This window comes from Acipenser ruthenus, chromosome 50, assembly GCF_902713425.1.
Source record: "Acipenser ruthenus chromosome 50, fAciRut3.2 maternal haplotype, whole genome shotgun sequence".
In the NCBI taxonomy this organism is placed as follows: Eukaryota; Metazoa; Chordata; class Actinopteri; order Acipenseriformes; family Acipenseridae; genus Acipenser; species Acipenser ruthenus.
Window position 1 is genome coordinate 5907977 of NC_081238.1, and position 16290 is coordinate 5924266.

The 16290-nt window shown below is 39.7% G+C and overlaps 1 protein-coding gene and 2 long non-coding RNA genes across 4 annotated transcripts; 1 reads left to right on the forward strand and 2 right to left on the reverse strand.

Moving 5' to 3' along the window:
• Positions 1-553: 553 nt before the first annotated feature.
• Positions 554-6605, reverse strand: LOC117407804 (E3 ubiquitin-protein ligase TRIM39-like). Its single transcript, XM_059015407.1, has 6 exons — positions 5941-6605; positions 4945-5284; positions 4433-4528; positions 3488-3721; positions 3066-3216; positions 554-2592 (listed from the first exon to the last, which is right to left on the reverse strand). Exons 1-6 carry the CDS (start codon positions 6201-6203, stop codon positions 2045-2047), a joined length of 1632 nt encoding a protein of 543 aa, XP_058871390.1. The 5' UTR covers positions 6204-6605; the 3' UTR covers positions 554-2044.
• A 1443-nt stretch (positions 6606-8048) lies between these two features.
• Positions 8049-10830, forward strand: LOC131721984 (uncharacterized). The gene is made up of 4 exons (XR_009319976.1): positions 8049-8128; positions 8407-8495; positions 10419-10530; positions 10610-10830. It is a non-coding gene; the product is annotated as an uncharacterized LOC131721984 (long non-coding RNA).
• A 2862-nt stretch (positions 10831-13692) lies between these two features.
• Positions 13693-15812, reverse strand: LOC131721981 (uncharacterized). 2 transcript variants are annotated; one of them, XR_009319973.1, is made up of 3 exons: positions 15623-15812; positions 14517-14629; positions 13693-14326 (listed from the first exon to the last, which is right to left on the reverse strand). It is a non-coding gene; the product is annotated as an uncharacterized LOC131721981 (long non-coding RNA). The 2 variants fall into 2 exon arrangements; XR_009319972.1 differs by lacking the exon at positions 15623-15812 and having other exon boundaries at positions 14517-15465.
• Between the last annotated feature and the right edge of the window lie 478 nt (positions 15813-16290).

Here is a 16290-nt window from a genome sequence, read left to right on the forward strand (position 1 = left end):
TGAAAGCTGATATTGTCTATTTGCTATCTACAAAGCCCACTAATAATCCTTGTTGTGCTATTTCTTTGAAAAGCGACTTTTACACCCCTTTACACCACGGTAAGTGTTTGCTTTTTTTGTGGTTGATACAATAACATCATTGAAGAATATAGGACTTATTTTTGGTTGTGCGTTTGTTTTAAATTGTTTTGTGATGAAACTTTTTACCGACTCCTTGCTTCATTATTATTATTATTATTATTATTATTATTGTGTATTTATTAGCAGTTATTACAAAGTATCATCCTGTGTGTATCTATGCTGGGTTCCAATGCAGACTTTTACAGGGTCTCGCTGCTCTGCTCTGTGTGACACCGACATGGAGTTCAGCTCAGATGAATTCTTACAGACATTCGTGTCTCTGTGTGTCTGATACTTTATATCATGGAAGGTAGACATGTGCATATTATAATCTCATATTTATATTGAATTACGTTGTTTTTTATTTACAATAGGTTTGTCCCAACATTGAACATAATTGATGCAAACAGAGGTCAAACACCATAGTAACAGATCGTTGATCAAATTCCCATTCTTTATTAAGTACTATTTAAAAAGAACACAGTTAAAAACAAAGCCACGTTTTGTCCAGACGGTCTTCGCCATTCTGTAGTGAATAGACACGCCCCCTCACCATTACACACCTTACCACGTGACCTCAATGAGCTCATTAACGAGACAATCATTGAAAACCCGCAATTCAAATAATCAGCATCACAAAGCGCAAGCAATGCTATTAAAACACAATACGAATATTTCAAAACATCCATCCTTTAGACTTCATTTTCATTTATAATCACACTATATTATCTTATTTAAAATTAGATTTGATTCTATGTTCACAATATCAATAATCTATCAATATTACAAGATATCAATAGCTGCCCCAACCCAAGTAAGTCCAGCGCTATATAAAACACTGTGAGTATAGATATAGCATCACTTCACAGATTGAACACATCGCTGCATTTCCCAGTAGAAGTATTCAAGCATGTATCTATCAGGGAGAAAACAGCTGACATTGTGTTCTGCATTCAGTCCTGTAGGACTCAGAGTCTCCAATGTAAAAATCCACAAAGTCTTTCCATCCCACAACATCCTTCATGGGAAGTGTACAACACTGGAGAGAGACAATGCAGTGCGATCGCTATATATCTATCTATTTATTTATACAATCTGTCTTTACCTGGCTGTGATCTGCTGGGAGCTGGTCTGGAGAATCCTAACTGCCATTGCGCGTTCCATTCACATCATGTGACAGTGTGACCTTTCAACTCTGCCAGCCCCGCCCACTATACATTTATATGGACTTGAATGGAGTGAGGACGGCAGTCCAGCGCCCGGCTGTTAGGATTCTCCAGACGAGATCACAGCAGCTCACAGCCAGGTAAAGGCAGATTTAAAATGATAAGAACTTGATATTGGAGGAGCTGCAGAACCCAGAAGCACTCAGAATGATTGAAGCACAAACAGCGTGTATTAATAAGAGAAAGAGATTACAATCACCTCTGAACATCCCTATTCTTGAATAAATGCTGTTAAAAAGAAACTAGAATAAACTGCTTTAAAAGTTCTTTTTTGTTTGTTTGATAAATTTAGCACTCCAGGAAGGTGAGGGACAATAGCTCTGGCTACACAAGGCTGGTGTCACACAAAAATGGGTCCCCTGTCATACTGTACAGTACATTACATTTATTTCATGCATAAAGTCTCTTTCAAAAAAAAAAAAAAAAAAAAAAAAAAACTCAAATTATTCATTTATACGGAGCAACACCTGGTGGACAAAATGAGTAAGAAGTAAATTATTGTTTTTAAACACAGGCTTTTTTGTGCTAAATAAGGCTTTAAAATATTTCCTTCCCACTTATTAGATTTAGCTACCATATTTTTTTTTCTTTAAAATATTTGCATTTCTCAAAAAAAAGGATAAAAACAAGGGACCAAAATCTCTACAACACAAGAAAAGGGGAGCCTGTGACCATGTTCCTCGTGCTAGTAATCTGTATTAATCTGTGTAGGTATGCGGGCAGATGATCAGTGGAGCTGCGTTCTTACCAGAAGAATAAAGACCAGGAGAAAACAATGGATAGAGTTTCTCAGTGAAGGTGTCAGTGAAAGTGTATATGTGAGATCTGGTCTCCACATTGTAAAAGGAGAGATGCCCTCCCTCATAATCCAGATACACCCCCAGCTTCCGGGGCTTCGGGCTCAGGGGGAGGGGGGTCCGGGGGGCCCTGACGGCACTGAACAGATTATTTTCTTCATTCCACCAAATAACCCAGAATCCCTGCTGGGGTTTCTCAGTGATGCCCCCCTTCCTCTGAGAAGACTCTCTGGTGACTCCTAGTACCCAGCGTATCTTCTCCCCCACCTCCACCTCCCAGTAGTGTCTCCCTGAGGTGAATCCCTCCCTGCCCAAGACATAACTCTTCTTATCAAATCTCTTTGGATTGTCAGGGAGAGGCTGTGGTTTATCTCCACATCTGACTTGTTTTCCATCCTCAGACAGGATGAGATAGGAATGTGCTGTATCACGGTCCAGAGTCACGTCAACTGTAGAAAAGAGAGTGGGGTTAAAACATATCTAATATAACACACTGCACGTCAGATACAAGCATCCTGCTCCATAGATATAAACACAAAATCAGAGACGTCAGGATCATGGAAAAGAACGCTTGGAAAAATGGAAAATATACTCAGTGCTGAAGAAATCCCTTGTCAAGTCTTCACTGAATTGGATGGGCTGCAGATGAAAAACTGACCCCTCATGAAAAGCCTAGTGTTCTGATTAGGTGTTTGACAGAGGAATGGAGAAGGGTGTTACTGTACTACACACAGTATGATGACTAAAACATTGGAACTTGTTATTTTCATACTGTGGCCCTTCTGAAAACACAAAACATCTCGCACGGTATTCTTCATAAGTTTAGTTATTATGATCTGAAAGCAGGTACTCAACTCTATCTAATGGAAGAAGAGGAAGAGGAGGAGGAGGACTATGTGGCTCAAATATTATTTGCACCAACCTGCTATAGTTGCTTTCATCAACTCCACCTTCCAGAATCCCTCGAGGTGGTCTTTGAGTCGAGACACAGCTTCCCTCAGAGTCCAGAAAGAGTCATCTATGTTATCAAAGAGCTGCTGAGCAGCAGGAGGGGCGCAGACAGACTGGAAACTCTACAGGGGGAGTGTGGGGAAAATGATTGGTCAGCCAAGCAGCACAGGGGCTGCAACACTGGACTGAGCAGCTGAGGAGGTCTTTCAGTGTGTACAGGAAATAATCAGGGGGACCCCAGAATCTTACAGAAAGACCAGCGACCAAACTGAACACAAGCATTGACCGTGCTTTGAGCTAAATAAACCCCATCATAAAAACAAACAGCAGTGTGTTTAAAAGTCCTGATACTGAACCCCCATTCAGTGCATCTGCATTGAAACGTGGTCTGACCTGCAGAAAGTGGATGTGATCCTCTGTCTCAGAAAGCTTCTCCATCTCAGCCTTCTTCTTTCTCAGCTCCTGGATCTCCTGCTCCAGTTGTTCCCTTTGCTCGTTGGCCCGACTCACTGCAGCCTTCTCTTTAGCTCCAATCAGCTCTCCCATCTCCGTCCTGATTCTCTCAATGGAGCGGATCAGCTCAGACAGGACCTGCTCACTTTCAGCCCTTTCCTTGTGTGCTGAGAGCTAGTTAGAGGAGGGAGGGGATCAGTGACACACATCCCCTGACAATACCATGTCTTTGTAAAGCCGGGTCCACACCTGAGCGATCAGTTGCGCAACCCAATTGCTCCAGAAATTGTGCAACTCAGTTGCGAGCAATTGCTTTGTCCACATCTGAGCAATTACTTGTGCAACAAGGTTCCCGCGTCTTCAAGTTTCATTTTTTTTATGATAACTGAGGTGACGGTTTATTTTCTTTTACATTTTTATTCCATTCCAAGGTGAAGTAGTTTCTTTGGTTTTGACGACCGAGTTGACACGTTTTTTGTTTTTCCTCCCGTGTCTACAAGCTTAGAATCAGATTTATTTTTTGACAACTGAGGTGTCACAGGTCGTAATGTGTGCAGTAATTAATGAGGAAGAGTTGGCTGTTATTATTTTTTCAACTGTTATTTTAAATGCCATATTCCTTAAAGTAAAAATCAAAGCCGCGTAAAAGCTGGAGAAAACCGTTTAGTTTTTTTTTTACCGCTGACACTTTTATAATTAGAGCTTCTTAATATGCAAGCGGTGCAGACAGCATTATAAGAACCAATCAGAGCTGGTGAATTGCCACGTGATCGCCTGTGTCTACAGAAGTCGCTCAGGAGGTTGCTTGGAAAGAAGAGCACGGCTCTACTTCAAGCAACTGATCGCTCAGGTGTGGACCCAGCTTTAAACTGTTCTCACACTCACCTTGAGAGACTCCACGGCCTGATTCAGTCTCTCCAGCCCTTTCAGTCTCTCCTCAATGAGATTTTCTATTTCCACCTGTCTCTCCCCCAGCTCCTTCTGCACAGAACAAGATGGGCAGAAACAGATACACAGCGATGCAATATTACTGAAGCAATACTGTAAAACAGAAACAGTAAAAATACTGTGCTATTATTATTATTATTATGGTAATGTACATGATATGATTGATTTGGCAAAGCATTGCTAATTTTAATAGAAACATCCTTTAAAAATGGTGTAATAATAATAATAATAATAATAATAATAATAATAATAATAATAATGTCAGTAACATTGGCTGGACCAGTTTGTGTCTAACATTCACATATATGTTTACAGCAGTATATAAAAATACAGCAATTGCATTTTAAACATTATACCATGAAAAGTAGACCACTATGAAATGTGTACAAGAGATTCAACACTCTGTACACAGTATAGGAAGTCTTGACACTCTAGTTTAAACAGTGTACCTTTTTCTCCACCCTCCCTTTCGCTGATGAGACAATTGAATGGTCCGAGTGGTCGCTGTCTATGCACAGCGCGCAGATACAGCTCTGATCGGTTCTGCAGTAAAGCTCCAGCCATCTCTGGTGCTGTTTGCAAAGATTCTGCTCGAAATCTCTGAGAGGCTGCACCAGCGCGTGCCTCTTCAACCCCGCGGTCTCGTAGTGTGGCTGCAGGTGCGCTTCGCAGTACGAGCCCCGGCACGTCAAACACGACCTGACCGCTCCGCGCTTTATCTCGCCGGGGCAGAAATCACAAGGCACGTCTCCGAGCTCAGCAGAGACAGGAGCGGGAGCTGGGGGTTCCCTTAATAAAATAACATGGAAAATAAACCGTTCAAGCATTTTAAAATACCAGCGTGGCTTCATATTGACAATGCAGTGTATATAATGCAGTATATCGAGTACAAGGTCCTGTAGAAATCGTGTGAATGAATCCCTTTGAAATGTTAACCATGCATTTCACATTATATGCTAATAAAAGTTACATTCATTTTTGTAATACTTAAATGCACACCAAGTTTTGAATACTGTAGCGTGCACGGGGGTAGGGGTCAGTGATGGTAGGTGACGCAATCTAAACATGACGACATAAGCCTGATCTCTGCTCCTGTTTTGTACAGCGGGATCGGCGCTATGCTTCAAAGCGGGAGGGTCCCGGGCTCGCGTCCGACCTCCGCCTGTGAGAAGCTCCTGCTTCTGGGAACAGAGATTCGCCACGATACATTCAAAATCACCCGATGAAAAATACACATTACATTTTAAACACACAGAGATATTTCAGACAAAGCTTACAATGCAACACACGTGATGTGGGTTCCGCTTTGTTCCAAACACAGTATCAGAACTGAAGTAGTTTGGAGAGGCTCTCAATGCGCGTCAAAGTTACAAACAGCGCGCCTATTTCGAGAATATATTTTCTTTAGTACTATCAGAGGGCTATAGCACAGGTACAGTACATACCTTTTCGAGTCGAGTCTTCTCGTTTTCTTCAATTCCTCCACCAGTTCTATGATGACGTTGTTTTTGCGCAGAACGGGCCTGGGAGTGAAAGTCTCCCGGCACTGGGGGCAGCTGTACACGCCGGTTTGGTCACTCTGGTCCCAGTAGCTCCCGATACAGTCCAAGCAGAAGCTGTGTCCGCACGGAATGGTTGCGGGCTCGGTGAAGAGGTCCAGACACACGGAGCAGGAGAACTTCTCCTCTGGAGATGCCGCTGTCGCCATCGCTGCTGTCCGTCAGGCAAGAGAAACGGAACTTAAAACTGCAGGAAGTCAGACTAGCAGAGTTATGAATTGAGTTCACAAACACTGCGCAACGAGGCAGGGTTTGGCAACAGAAAAACAACGTGTTGCTGTGTTTTAAATGAAGTGAAAATTGGGGATTAAACACCGGCCACACAAGAGGGACGGAATATTGAGTTTGTTTCGGACAGGACGCTGTTTGTTCGAGCCAGACACTCTCTCCTTCACTTGTGAGCTGTTAAAAGTAAGCGTTGTAGATCAAATAAATAAATAAATAAATAAATAAATAAATAAATAAATAAATAAATGCAAGCACTCTGTCCTGCTGCTGTCTTTCAGGAGGCGTGTCAGCTGCAGGTTCTTTTCATTTTAACCCCATAATTGCCAATTGGCCACATACTGAACAGCGAGTCTATCCCTATCTCATTTTGAAAGCTGATATTGTCTATTTGCTATCTACAAAGCCCACTAATAATCCTTGTTGTGCTATTTCTTTGAAAAGCTTGTTATTTAGGGTTTGGGGTTAGGGTTAGTTTGTCTTCAAATCCACTTTTAGCCACCAACTGTACCTATAGGCAACCACTTTCACTTCAATACAACTGCACCTGGCTGAAAGAGACCAAATATGACCAAAGGGGCTGAAACAAAGGGATAATCATTCAACTTTGATAAATCAATTAGCATATGAGCTTAAAGGACAGAACAAAAACTGGGATGCAAATAATATGAGTGACGACCTGAACTTCAGCTTCCTGTATTTTATTGCATATACCTAGGCTAACCTATACAGACATGTAAGCATGTCAATTTTACACTGTAAATAAGATGAGAATGACTCACATCATTCTTACTTTAATACGATTAAGTAAATGTAGATTGTGTGAAGCTATACCCCTATAGAAATGTACCACGGTTCTATAGTGTAGCTATAATATTATTATTATGGTTGTACTGCATTCTTGTAACACAGGGAATTGTACATTGATGGTGTAGGATACATATATTATACAATACAATTGGACTTTCACAGATACCATCGTACCTTGTTCCAAAATCCAGTGGTACATTTTCATAGGGTTCCGTTCTAACAGTATTGTTGCAATAGAAACAAACGGATAATTGAACAGATTCCAAAGAAGCGGAGGGCATTATATTAATCAGAGAGTATCAAGCAATATTTTTAAAATACACTGACATCAAGACCATTCCCAGCAATGCTTGCACATTGTCTCTTTTTTACATACATTACATACCGCAAATAGTTAACGATTACTGCTTTTGTATATATTATATGGAAACGTAAGCACATTAATTAATACTGTCTTTATAAATATAATGATGATTAAATGGTTTATTTAGAACGCAATGCCGATGTATTCATTATTTGAAACACATAAATAAAATGGGTATATGACATGTTATGACATTGACAATACAGAGAAAAGTAGGTTTCGTAAACAAAAAAAACTACTTCACATGGGTGGGACCAGAGCATCAATGTGAGGACTTGGAAACCGCGTCACTGTAGAGGCAGAGTTAAAGGGTGCCAGGCTTGGGGTGTCAGCCTTGGGGTGTAAGGCCTGTGTCGTCCGTCTTGCAGTATACACTGTTGCTTTAACCCGCTGTTACATGTAATATATAAGCTGTTCTCAAAGAAATTAATAAAATTTAAATGTAACATCAGGACTTACATTTTCATACATTTTTTTAACAGATCAGAATACAAAACATGAGATTGTGCTGTGCCCTTACAATACTGGAAGTCACTGGATTCTAGATCAGAATACAAGAACATGAGATTGTGCTGTGCCCTTACAATACTGGAAGTCACTGGATTCTAGATCAGAATACAAGAACATGAGATTGTGCTGTGCCCTTTCAATACTGGAAGTCACTGGATTCTTGTGGTATGTTATTATGTAACATTAACAAAATTCAACAGACACATTTTCATCGTTATCTACATTTTCTGTTTTGATTAAGTTGTGTTTTGGTTACAACTAATATTTCCAAAATGTTATGTCTAGGTATTACTAAATTATCTTTATATATGGTTAAGTGAAGATTCAAGGTTATTGTAAATAAACAATATTAAAAGAATCTACTAACTTAACAGATTTAAATTATTCTCACTAACACAGCCACAGCTGCTGCTGCTGCCATTATAAAATAGGGTATTTTGCAGATCATGAAAATGTGTGAAAATACTGTGGTCCTGATTGATCCACTGGGCGAGGAGGACAAGTATAGCAGACGAATTTTAAGAAACTGGAGGTTGGTATATGTGTTATACGAGTGTTATATACAGTGCCTTGCGAAAGTATTCGGCCCCCTTGAACTTTGCGACCTTTTGCCACATTTCAGGCTTCAAACATAAAGATATGAAACTGTAATTTTTTGTGAAGAATCAACAACAAGTGGGACACAATCATGAAGTGGAACGAAATTTATTGGATATTTCAAACTTTTTTAACAAATAAAAAACTGAAAAATTGGGCATGCAAAATTATTCAGCCCCCTTAAGTTAATACTTTGTAGTGCCACCTTTTGCTGCGATTACAGCTGTAAGTCGCTTGGGGTATGTCTCTATCAGTTTTGCACATCGAGAGACTGAAATTTTTGCCCATTCCTCATTGCAAAACAGCTCGAGCTCAGTGAGGTTGGATGGAGAGCATTTGTGAACAGCAGTTTTCAGTTCTTTCCACAGATTCTCGATTGGATTCAGGTCTGGACTTTGACTTGGCCATTCTAACACCTGGATATGTTTATTTGTGAACCATTCCATTGTAGATTTTGCTTTATGTTTTGGATCATTGTCTTGTTGGAAGACAAATCTCCGTCCCAGTCTCAGGTCTTTTGCAGACTCCATCAGGTTTTCTTCCAGAATGGTCCTGTATTTGGCTCCATCCATCTTCCCATCAATTTTAACCATCTTCCCTGTCCCTGCTGAAGAAAAGCAGGCCCAAACCATGATGCTGCCACCACCATGTTTGACAGTGGGGATGGTGTGTTCAGGGTGATGAGCTGTGTTGCTTTTACGCCAAACATAACGTTTTGCATTGTTGCCAAAAAGTTCGATTTTGGTTTCATCTGACCAGAGCACCTTCTTCCACATGTTTGGTGTGTCTCCCAGGTGGCTTGTGGCAAACTGTAAATGACACTTTTTATGGATATCTTTAAGAAATGGCTTTCTTCTTGCCACTCTTCCATAAAGGCCAGATTTGTGCAGTATACGACTGATTGTTGTCCTATGGACAGAGTCTCCCACCTCAGCTGTAGATCTCTGCAGTTCATCCAGAGTGATCATGGGCCTCTTGGCTGCATCTCTGATCAGTCTTCTCCTTGTATGAGCTGAAAGTTTAGAGGGACGGCCAGGTCTTGGTAGATTTGCAGTGGTCTGATACTCCTTCCATTTCAATATTATCGCTTGCACAGTGCTCCTTGGGATGTTTAAAGCTTGGGAAATCTTTTTGTATCCAAATCCGGCTTTAAACTTCTCCACAACAGTATCTCGGACCTGCCTGGTGTGTTCCTTGTTCTTCATGATGCTCTCTGCGCTTTAAACGGACCTCTGAGACTATCACAGTGCAGGTGCATTTATACGGAGACTTGATTACACACAGGTGGATTCTATTTATCATCATTAGTCATTTAGGTCAACATTGGATCATTCAGAGATCCTCACTGAACTTCTGGAGAGAGTTTGCTGCACTGAAAGTAAAGGGGCTGAATAATTTTGCACGCCCAATTTTTCAGTTTTTTATTTGTTAAAAAAGTTTGAAATATCCAATAAATTTCGTTCCACTTCATGATTGTGTCCCATTTGTTGTTGATTCTTCACAAAAAATTACAGTTTCATATCTTTATGTTTGAAGCCTGAAATGTGGCAAAAGGTCGCAAAGTTCAAGGGGGCCGAATACTTTCGCAAGGCACTGTATGTTATATTTTTAAATGTATCTTAAGCAGAATAAAAATGGATTCCGTTTACTATTGTGAAGTATCTCAAATGCACAGTTTACAGAAATTTGAAAAAATAATTAGTGGCTATGGTTAAGATTGAAATATAACTCCTGTCAAATAAACACTTGATTACAGCTATACATTGAATTGAATACAGGCTGTAGACCTGAGTTAGGAGCGCAGGTACACTCCGTAGAGCTGGCATTACAATAAGAATTCTAAAAAACTGTTTTCTAGGAGTTTCGTGAGAGCTAATGTGGACACAGGAAACAAGACAGTTTGAAAATTGCAGACTTTCAAACACCAACTTCAGATGGATGGCAGCAGTTGTGGTGTTCTGATATTAAGTGTAAAAAGCTAACATTATTATCTTAAATCCTATCTTTTTGTGTTTAATTTTTACATTACATCTGTGCTTTGTTTTTCAGTTTGCAGAACAGTACCTTACAAGTGGATCAGTTGATCAGGTGGAAACCAGCCCAGCATCTATAAGAGCACAAAGACTGGAGATTGCTGGTAACACATTACTGTGTGCAGGTTTAAAACAACTGGAAGACTACCATGTAATTTGAACACTTATGAATATATAGCAGATTGAATGAGCAACATGAAAGGAAAGGACACAACAGTCCAGGACTGAACAACACAACTGAGAGAATCTATTGAGCCGTTATGCTTCATGCTTTTTGTAAAATGTGTATTATATTTGCAATAATGAAGGGCTGATATACAATACTGTGTTGAAAGCCACAATCCATGGCATTGCGTAGAACTCCTCTCTCTGTGATACCTAATATAAATACAATCCCTAATTGCCCTAGTTTGATACTGGATAATGTTTGTTTTTCTTTTTTAAAGGACTGCATCAATAAACACTTCTTGTTCACAATATTATTCCTAAATGTAATTTCCATAGATGCTACATGTACATGTTGAACTATACTGCTTTAAAATGTGACAACTTTATATTTGAAAATGTTGATCAAAATAATTAGGGTTTTAAATACTTGTTTTAATGTTTTAGTTTGTCTAATTTGTTTGCTTTATCACAGGTAACACAGATGAATACTGCATAATATGCAGCATGATGGACCTCCAGTCAGCCAACACCACAATTAACATGGTAAATATACCTGTATTATTACACAACATATGTATTACTAATTATTTATTTATTCTAGTAATTATATATAGTATTTAGTTGTTTCATAAGTAAGTGTATATTTGATAAATTTAACTTGTGTTTACTGAACCAGAACAACTAATTACATCAAGACAAATAATGAATGTGATCTTCCTTGGTATTTTCTGATAATATTGAGAGTAGGTGTTGTGTGTTTTGGAATGATTGCACTATTTCTATATAACTGGTGTCAGGGCATAATTTGCTGACACTAGATCCCCTGAAAGATCACAATATTCTTTATTTTTTATTGTATATCTGCCACAGAATATACACAGTTATATATTTTAAGTGTAATAAACTATTAAATAATGACTCGGTGTCATCTATAGCTGGGTAATATGTTTAGCAATCATCAAGTGGACAATATGTATTTATTTTACTTTTTCAGGGTCAATGTGATCACTGCAAAAGACGGGCACACACTGAATGCACTCCGTACTCTGCTGAAGAGTTATCAACAGACGGGCACACACTGAATGCACTCCGTACTCTGCTGAAGAGTTATCAACAGATGGGCACACACTGAATGCACTCCGTACTCTGCTGAAGAGTTATCAACAGATGGGCACACACTGTATGCACTCCGTACTCTGCTGAAGAGTTATCAACAGATGGGCACACACTGAATGCACTCCGTACTCTGCTGAAGAGTTATCAACAGACGGGCACACACTGAATGCACTCCGTACTCTGCTGAAGAGTTATCAACAGACGGGCACACACTGAATGCACTCCGTACTCTGCTGAAGAGTTATCAACAGACGGGCACACACTGAATGCACTCCGTACTCTGCTGAAGAGTTATCAACAGACGGGCACACACTGAATGCACTCCGTACTCTGCTGAAGAGTTATCAACAGACGGGCACACACTGAATGCACTCCGTACTCTGCTGAAGAGTTATCAACAGACGGGCACACACTGAATGCACTCCGTACTCTGCTGAAGAGTTATCAACAGACGGACACACACTGAATGCACTCCGTACTCTGCTGAAGAGTTATCAACAGACGGACACACACTGAATGCACTCCGTACTCTGCTGAAGAGTTATCAACAGACGGGCACACACTGAATGCACTCCGTACTCTGCTGAAGAGTTATCAACAGACGGGCACACACTGAATGCACTCCGTACTCTGCTGAAGAGTTATCAACAGACGGGCGCACACTGAATGCACTCCGTACTCTGCTGAAGAGTTATCAACAGATGGGCACACACTGAATGCACTCCGTACTCTGCTGAAGAGTTATCAACAGATGGGCACACACTGAATGCACTCCGTACTCTGCTGAAGAGTTATCAACAGATGGGCACACACTGAATGCACACCGTACTCTGCTGAAGAGTTATCACATGATTTTTCATTTATGTGCAAAAAATGTAAAGTCAATGGGTAGAAGAATGTCTTTGCTCTGTTCTTTTTTAGTTGTTTAGTTAGGCTTCCACAGCATAGCTGGAGAAACTGATTGTTATTGCTGGGATTTTTGTTGTTCTTTTTCTGCCACAAAACAAGATTATCTAAATAACTAATAACTTCCTCAAGATGTTATCTCTGATCCATCTACCCTGCAATCTAAAGCTGCACACAGAGCCTTCTTTTCTGTCTTAGACACATCTACATTGCACTTCCAAATGCACATCACCATTATCAGTTTCATTGTGCTGCCCTCCAAATATGCTACTCAGCATTTAGAGGGTTAAAACCTGTACATTTCACTTAAAACACAGGGTAGCTCATTTGGAGCAGTCTTTTTCTCCAAATGAGCTTCCTCGCATTGTTTGCTTTAGGTAGCTCATTTGGAGGGGGATGTGCAAATGATCAGACTAGTCTGATAATCTGTGCTACGGGATGCTCATTTGGAGGGGGATGCTCAAATGATCAGACTAGTCTGATAATCTGTGCTACAGGATGCTCATTTGGAGGGGGATGCTCAAATGATCAGACTAGTCTGATAATCTGTGCTATGGGATGCTCATTTGGAGGGGGATTTGCAAATGATCAGACTAGTCTGATAATCTGTGCTACGGGATGCTCATTTGGAGGGGGATGTGCAAATGATCAGACTAGTCTGTTAATCTGTGCTACGGGATGCTCATTTGGAGAGGGATGCTCAGATGGTCAGAACACCGGCCTTGACGTTAAATGCAACGCTTTCTCCAACTACAGGCAACATCATAGACGATGAGCGAAATATGGATTACGTATTATTGCGTATCATCTCTGATAAAAGCGTACCCGCGTATTACCAACTCAAAATGCGTAGTGGATATGCAAAATGCGTAGAGGTTAGCAGGTCTGTATATGCACATACCACACTCGTTTATCTTCAAATGTTTATTACATTTATAGATTTTTTGCAGTTGTGTTTCAGGTAATATGTTTGTACATTAACTCAATTCTGTGCAAATGCCTGTTTTTTTATTTCAGTTTGCTTATGTGACTTTACTGTGAAAATCACTGAAATCACTCAAACTCAAATCATGCAAAAGGGGTGTTGTTTTGACAGATTGCTCGTGGCTGCCATCTTACTCTGGCATCCAGAGAGTTCAAACAACACTGGTTCAAATAAGCATTTCTAGGTCTAAAATAACATCATGATGAGGAGATTACCAGTGCAGGGAATAGATGCAGTTCCAGTCCTTCCAACTCTACCAGTGGGAGTGAAAGTGAGCATTTCACTTCTTGATGGTCGAGTGAAATCCAGTCTAGTGGGTACAGCAGTGACTCTCCTTGGTGTCTGTGCCATCATTGAAGGTGACTGAATGAAGTCTTCAACACACTCGTCTGGAGGCTGGCTAGGTGCTGCACTTACTTGAGGTCTTTGTGTAGCAGGTGAAGTTGAAGGTGGGCGAGGTACTGCTGCTGCAGCTGGCAGGTAGCTTTTTATTGTCTTTCCTGAACCCTTTTTGACGCACTATCATCGCTGTCACTATCAGTGTCGCCAAACCGAATTCTACAAAACAAAATGAATATAAAAACTATTTTAATACTATACCCCTTTCATATTGATAACATTATCATATATATTTCACACATGGAGGACATATACAAACAAATGATTTGCACGCGGTTATTGTGTCTCATTTTTAATTCAATTCAATTCTTATATAATATAATCCCTTTAAACAATGTAAATTGCATACCTGGCCGTCCTTTCTCTCTTTGGCTTCGTCAAATCGTCTTCCTTTTCTGACTGCAGATATGATGTTGAGCAAGTTAAGGAGTCTTAACTTCTGTCTTGCCTTCAGGTAATCATCTGGAAAAAAAAATTAAAAGGATCTTTTGTTTATAAAATAAGGTTCCTGACCTAACTTTTTGCCAAGGGTTCAAACTAGACCTATATAACTGACACTTTCCTCCTTTGGATAGTAACTTGGCCAACTCTGATTAAAGGCATCTATTATTCAGTTGCAATATGGAATATACATGTATACATTACCACAAAATTTGGTTACTTCTTTATGAAAAAAAAACACAAATGCCGTGTTTGTGTGAAAATCCTGAGCTCATGTTTGGTCCAGCCCTGGCCAGGATCTTCTGTGTTCTTGACTGCTCTGTCAATTCTCTCCTCATCGGTGGAGTTTGGCCACCAGGCTATTCCATCCTTATACCATGTTGCGGGCACCATGTGGACAGTTTTATTGGTCACAAATTCAACTATAAGATACAGATCTAAATCTAACACAAATAAAGAAGATTAGACCTACTCATTCATTTTTTAAGCTTTTATACACTGGTCCTGTTGTTTTACCTTCCATTTTGGATACTGCTATATATAACAATGTTATGCTGCTCTTTGCTGGTATTGCTATTTTGATCAAAACAAGACTTTCTTCCACCTACTGGGAGTATGCCCAAACATTACTAGAAATGTTTGTTAGGCACTCTGGCGAAATCTATGGGCAAGATCTTTTAGTATACAATGCTCATAAACATTGTATACTAAAAGAAACTGTCGAAATTCAGTAGCCTTCCAGCGATCAGCTTCACGTAGTGAGGTTTCCTTGCAAATTCTGCTGGTATGTAGGCACGCATATCTGTCAAACTAATGGACAGTCTTTCAACAAGGCAGGCAGGCAGACGGCACTTGAGTGGTCCTTTTGTCCAAATATTTTTCAAGCGCCTAACAACCCCCAAACACACTAAATGCATATAATCCAAGGGAAACTGCGAGAGCAAACCAACGGGGATTCCACGAGCCCTTCGTTGCATTCAGAACAGGTGGGGGAGTGTCACTGATATCATCCACCTGCATTTCATTTTCTTCAGTCACTCTTCTGAGCAGTCTGTCTACATTTGCACAAGCCCTTCGTCTGAGAGTAGAACTGGAGAGCAACATCTTTCTGTTCATTATCGAAAATTAAAAACATGCACTCTTAAAATAACAACGTGGAAGACTAAATCAATATAGAAAAAGTACGACAGTATATGAAGTTGCAATGAAGTTTTTCAGGACTAAAAGGTGTAACACATGCACATGATATAATGTAAACTACAATATTCAAACTTATGAAACAGGAAATTACACATTAAAATTAAAACACTTTCTTTTTTTTAAAAAAAAAAAGGACATGAGTTTGTAACTGAAAAGAATAAACCTGCAGCTGCATTAGATGTTCCTTTAACACAGATACGGTAATAATAATAATAATAATAATAATAATAATAATAATAATAATAATAATAATAATAGAAAAAAACTGTTTTAACACAAATCACATTAATCTTAACTGTGGCTGTTTGTTACCGTTAATATTTGAATTCCATTCATGTTCACAAATCCTAACTCATTATTATTATTATTATTATTATTTATTAGCAGACGCCCTTATCCAGGGCGACTTACAATCGTAAGCAAAAACATTTCAAGCGTTACAATACAAGTAATACAATAAGAGCAAGAAATACAACAACTTT

Bases quoted from the DNA above. Each gene is read 5' to 3' on its own strand.
- LOC117407804 (XM_059015407.1), bottom strand. From the start codon at position 6,203: ATGGCGACAGCGGCATCTCCAGAGGAGAAGTTCTCCTGCTCCGTGTGT. The intron at 4,529-4,944 runs GTACACTGTTTA...TGTTCTGTGCAG, and splicing joins AAGGGAGGGTGGAGAAAAAG to AAGGAGCTGGGGGAGAGACA. The intron at 2,593-3,065 runs GTTGGTGCAAAT...TCTTTTCTACAG, and splicing joins GATGAAAGCAACTATAGCAG to TTGACGTGACTCTGGACCGT.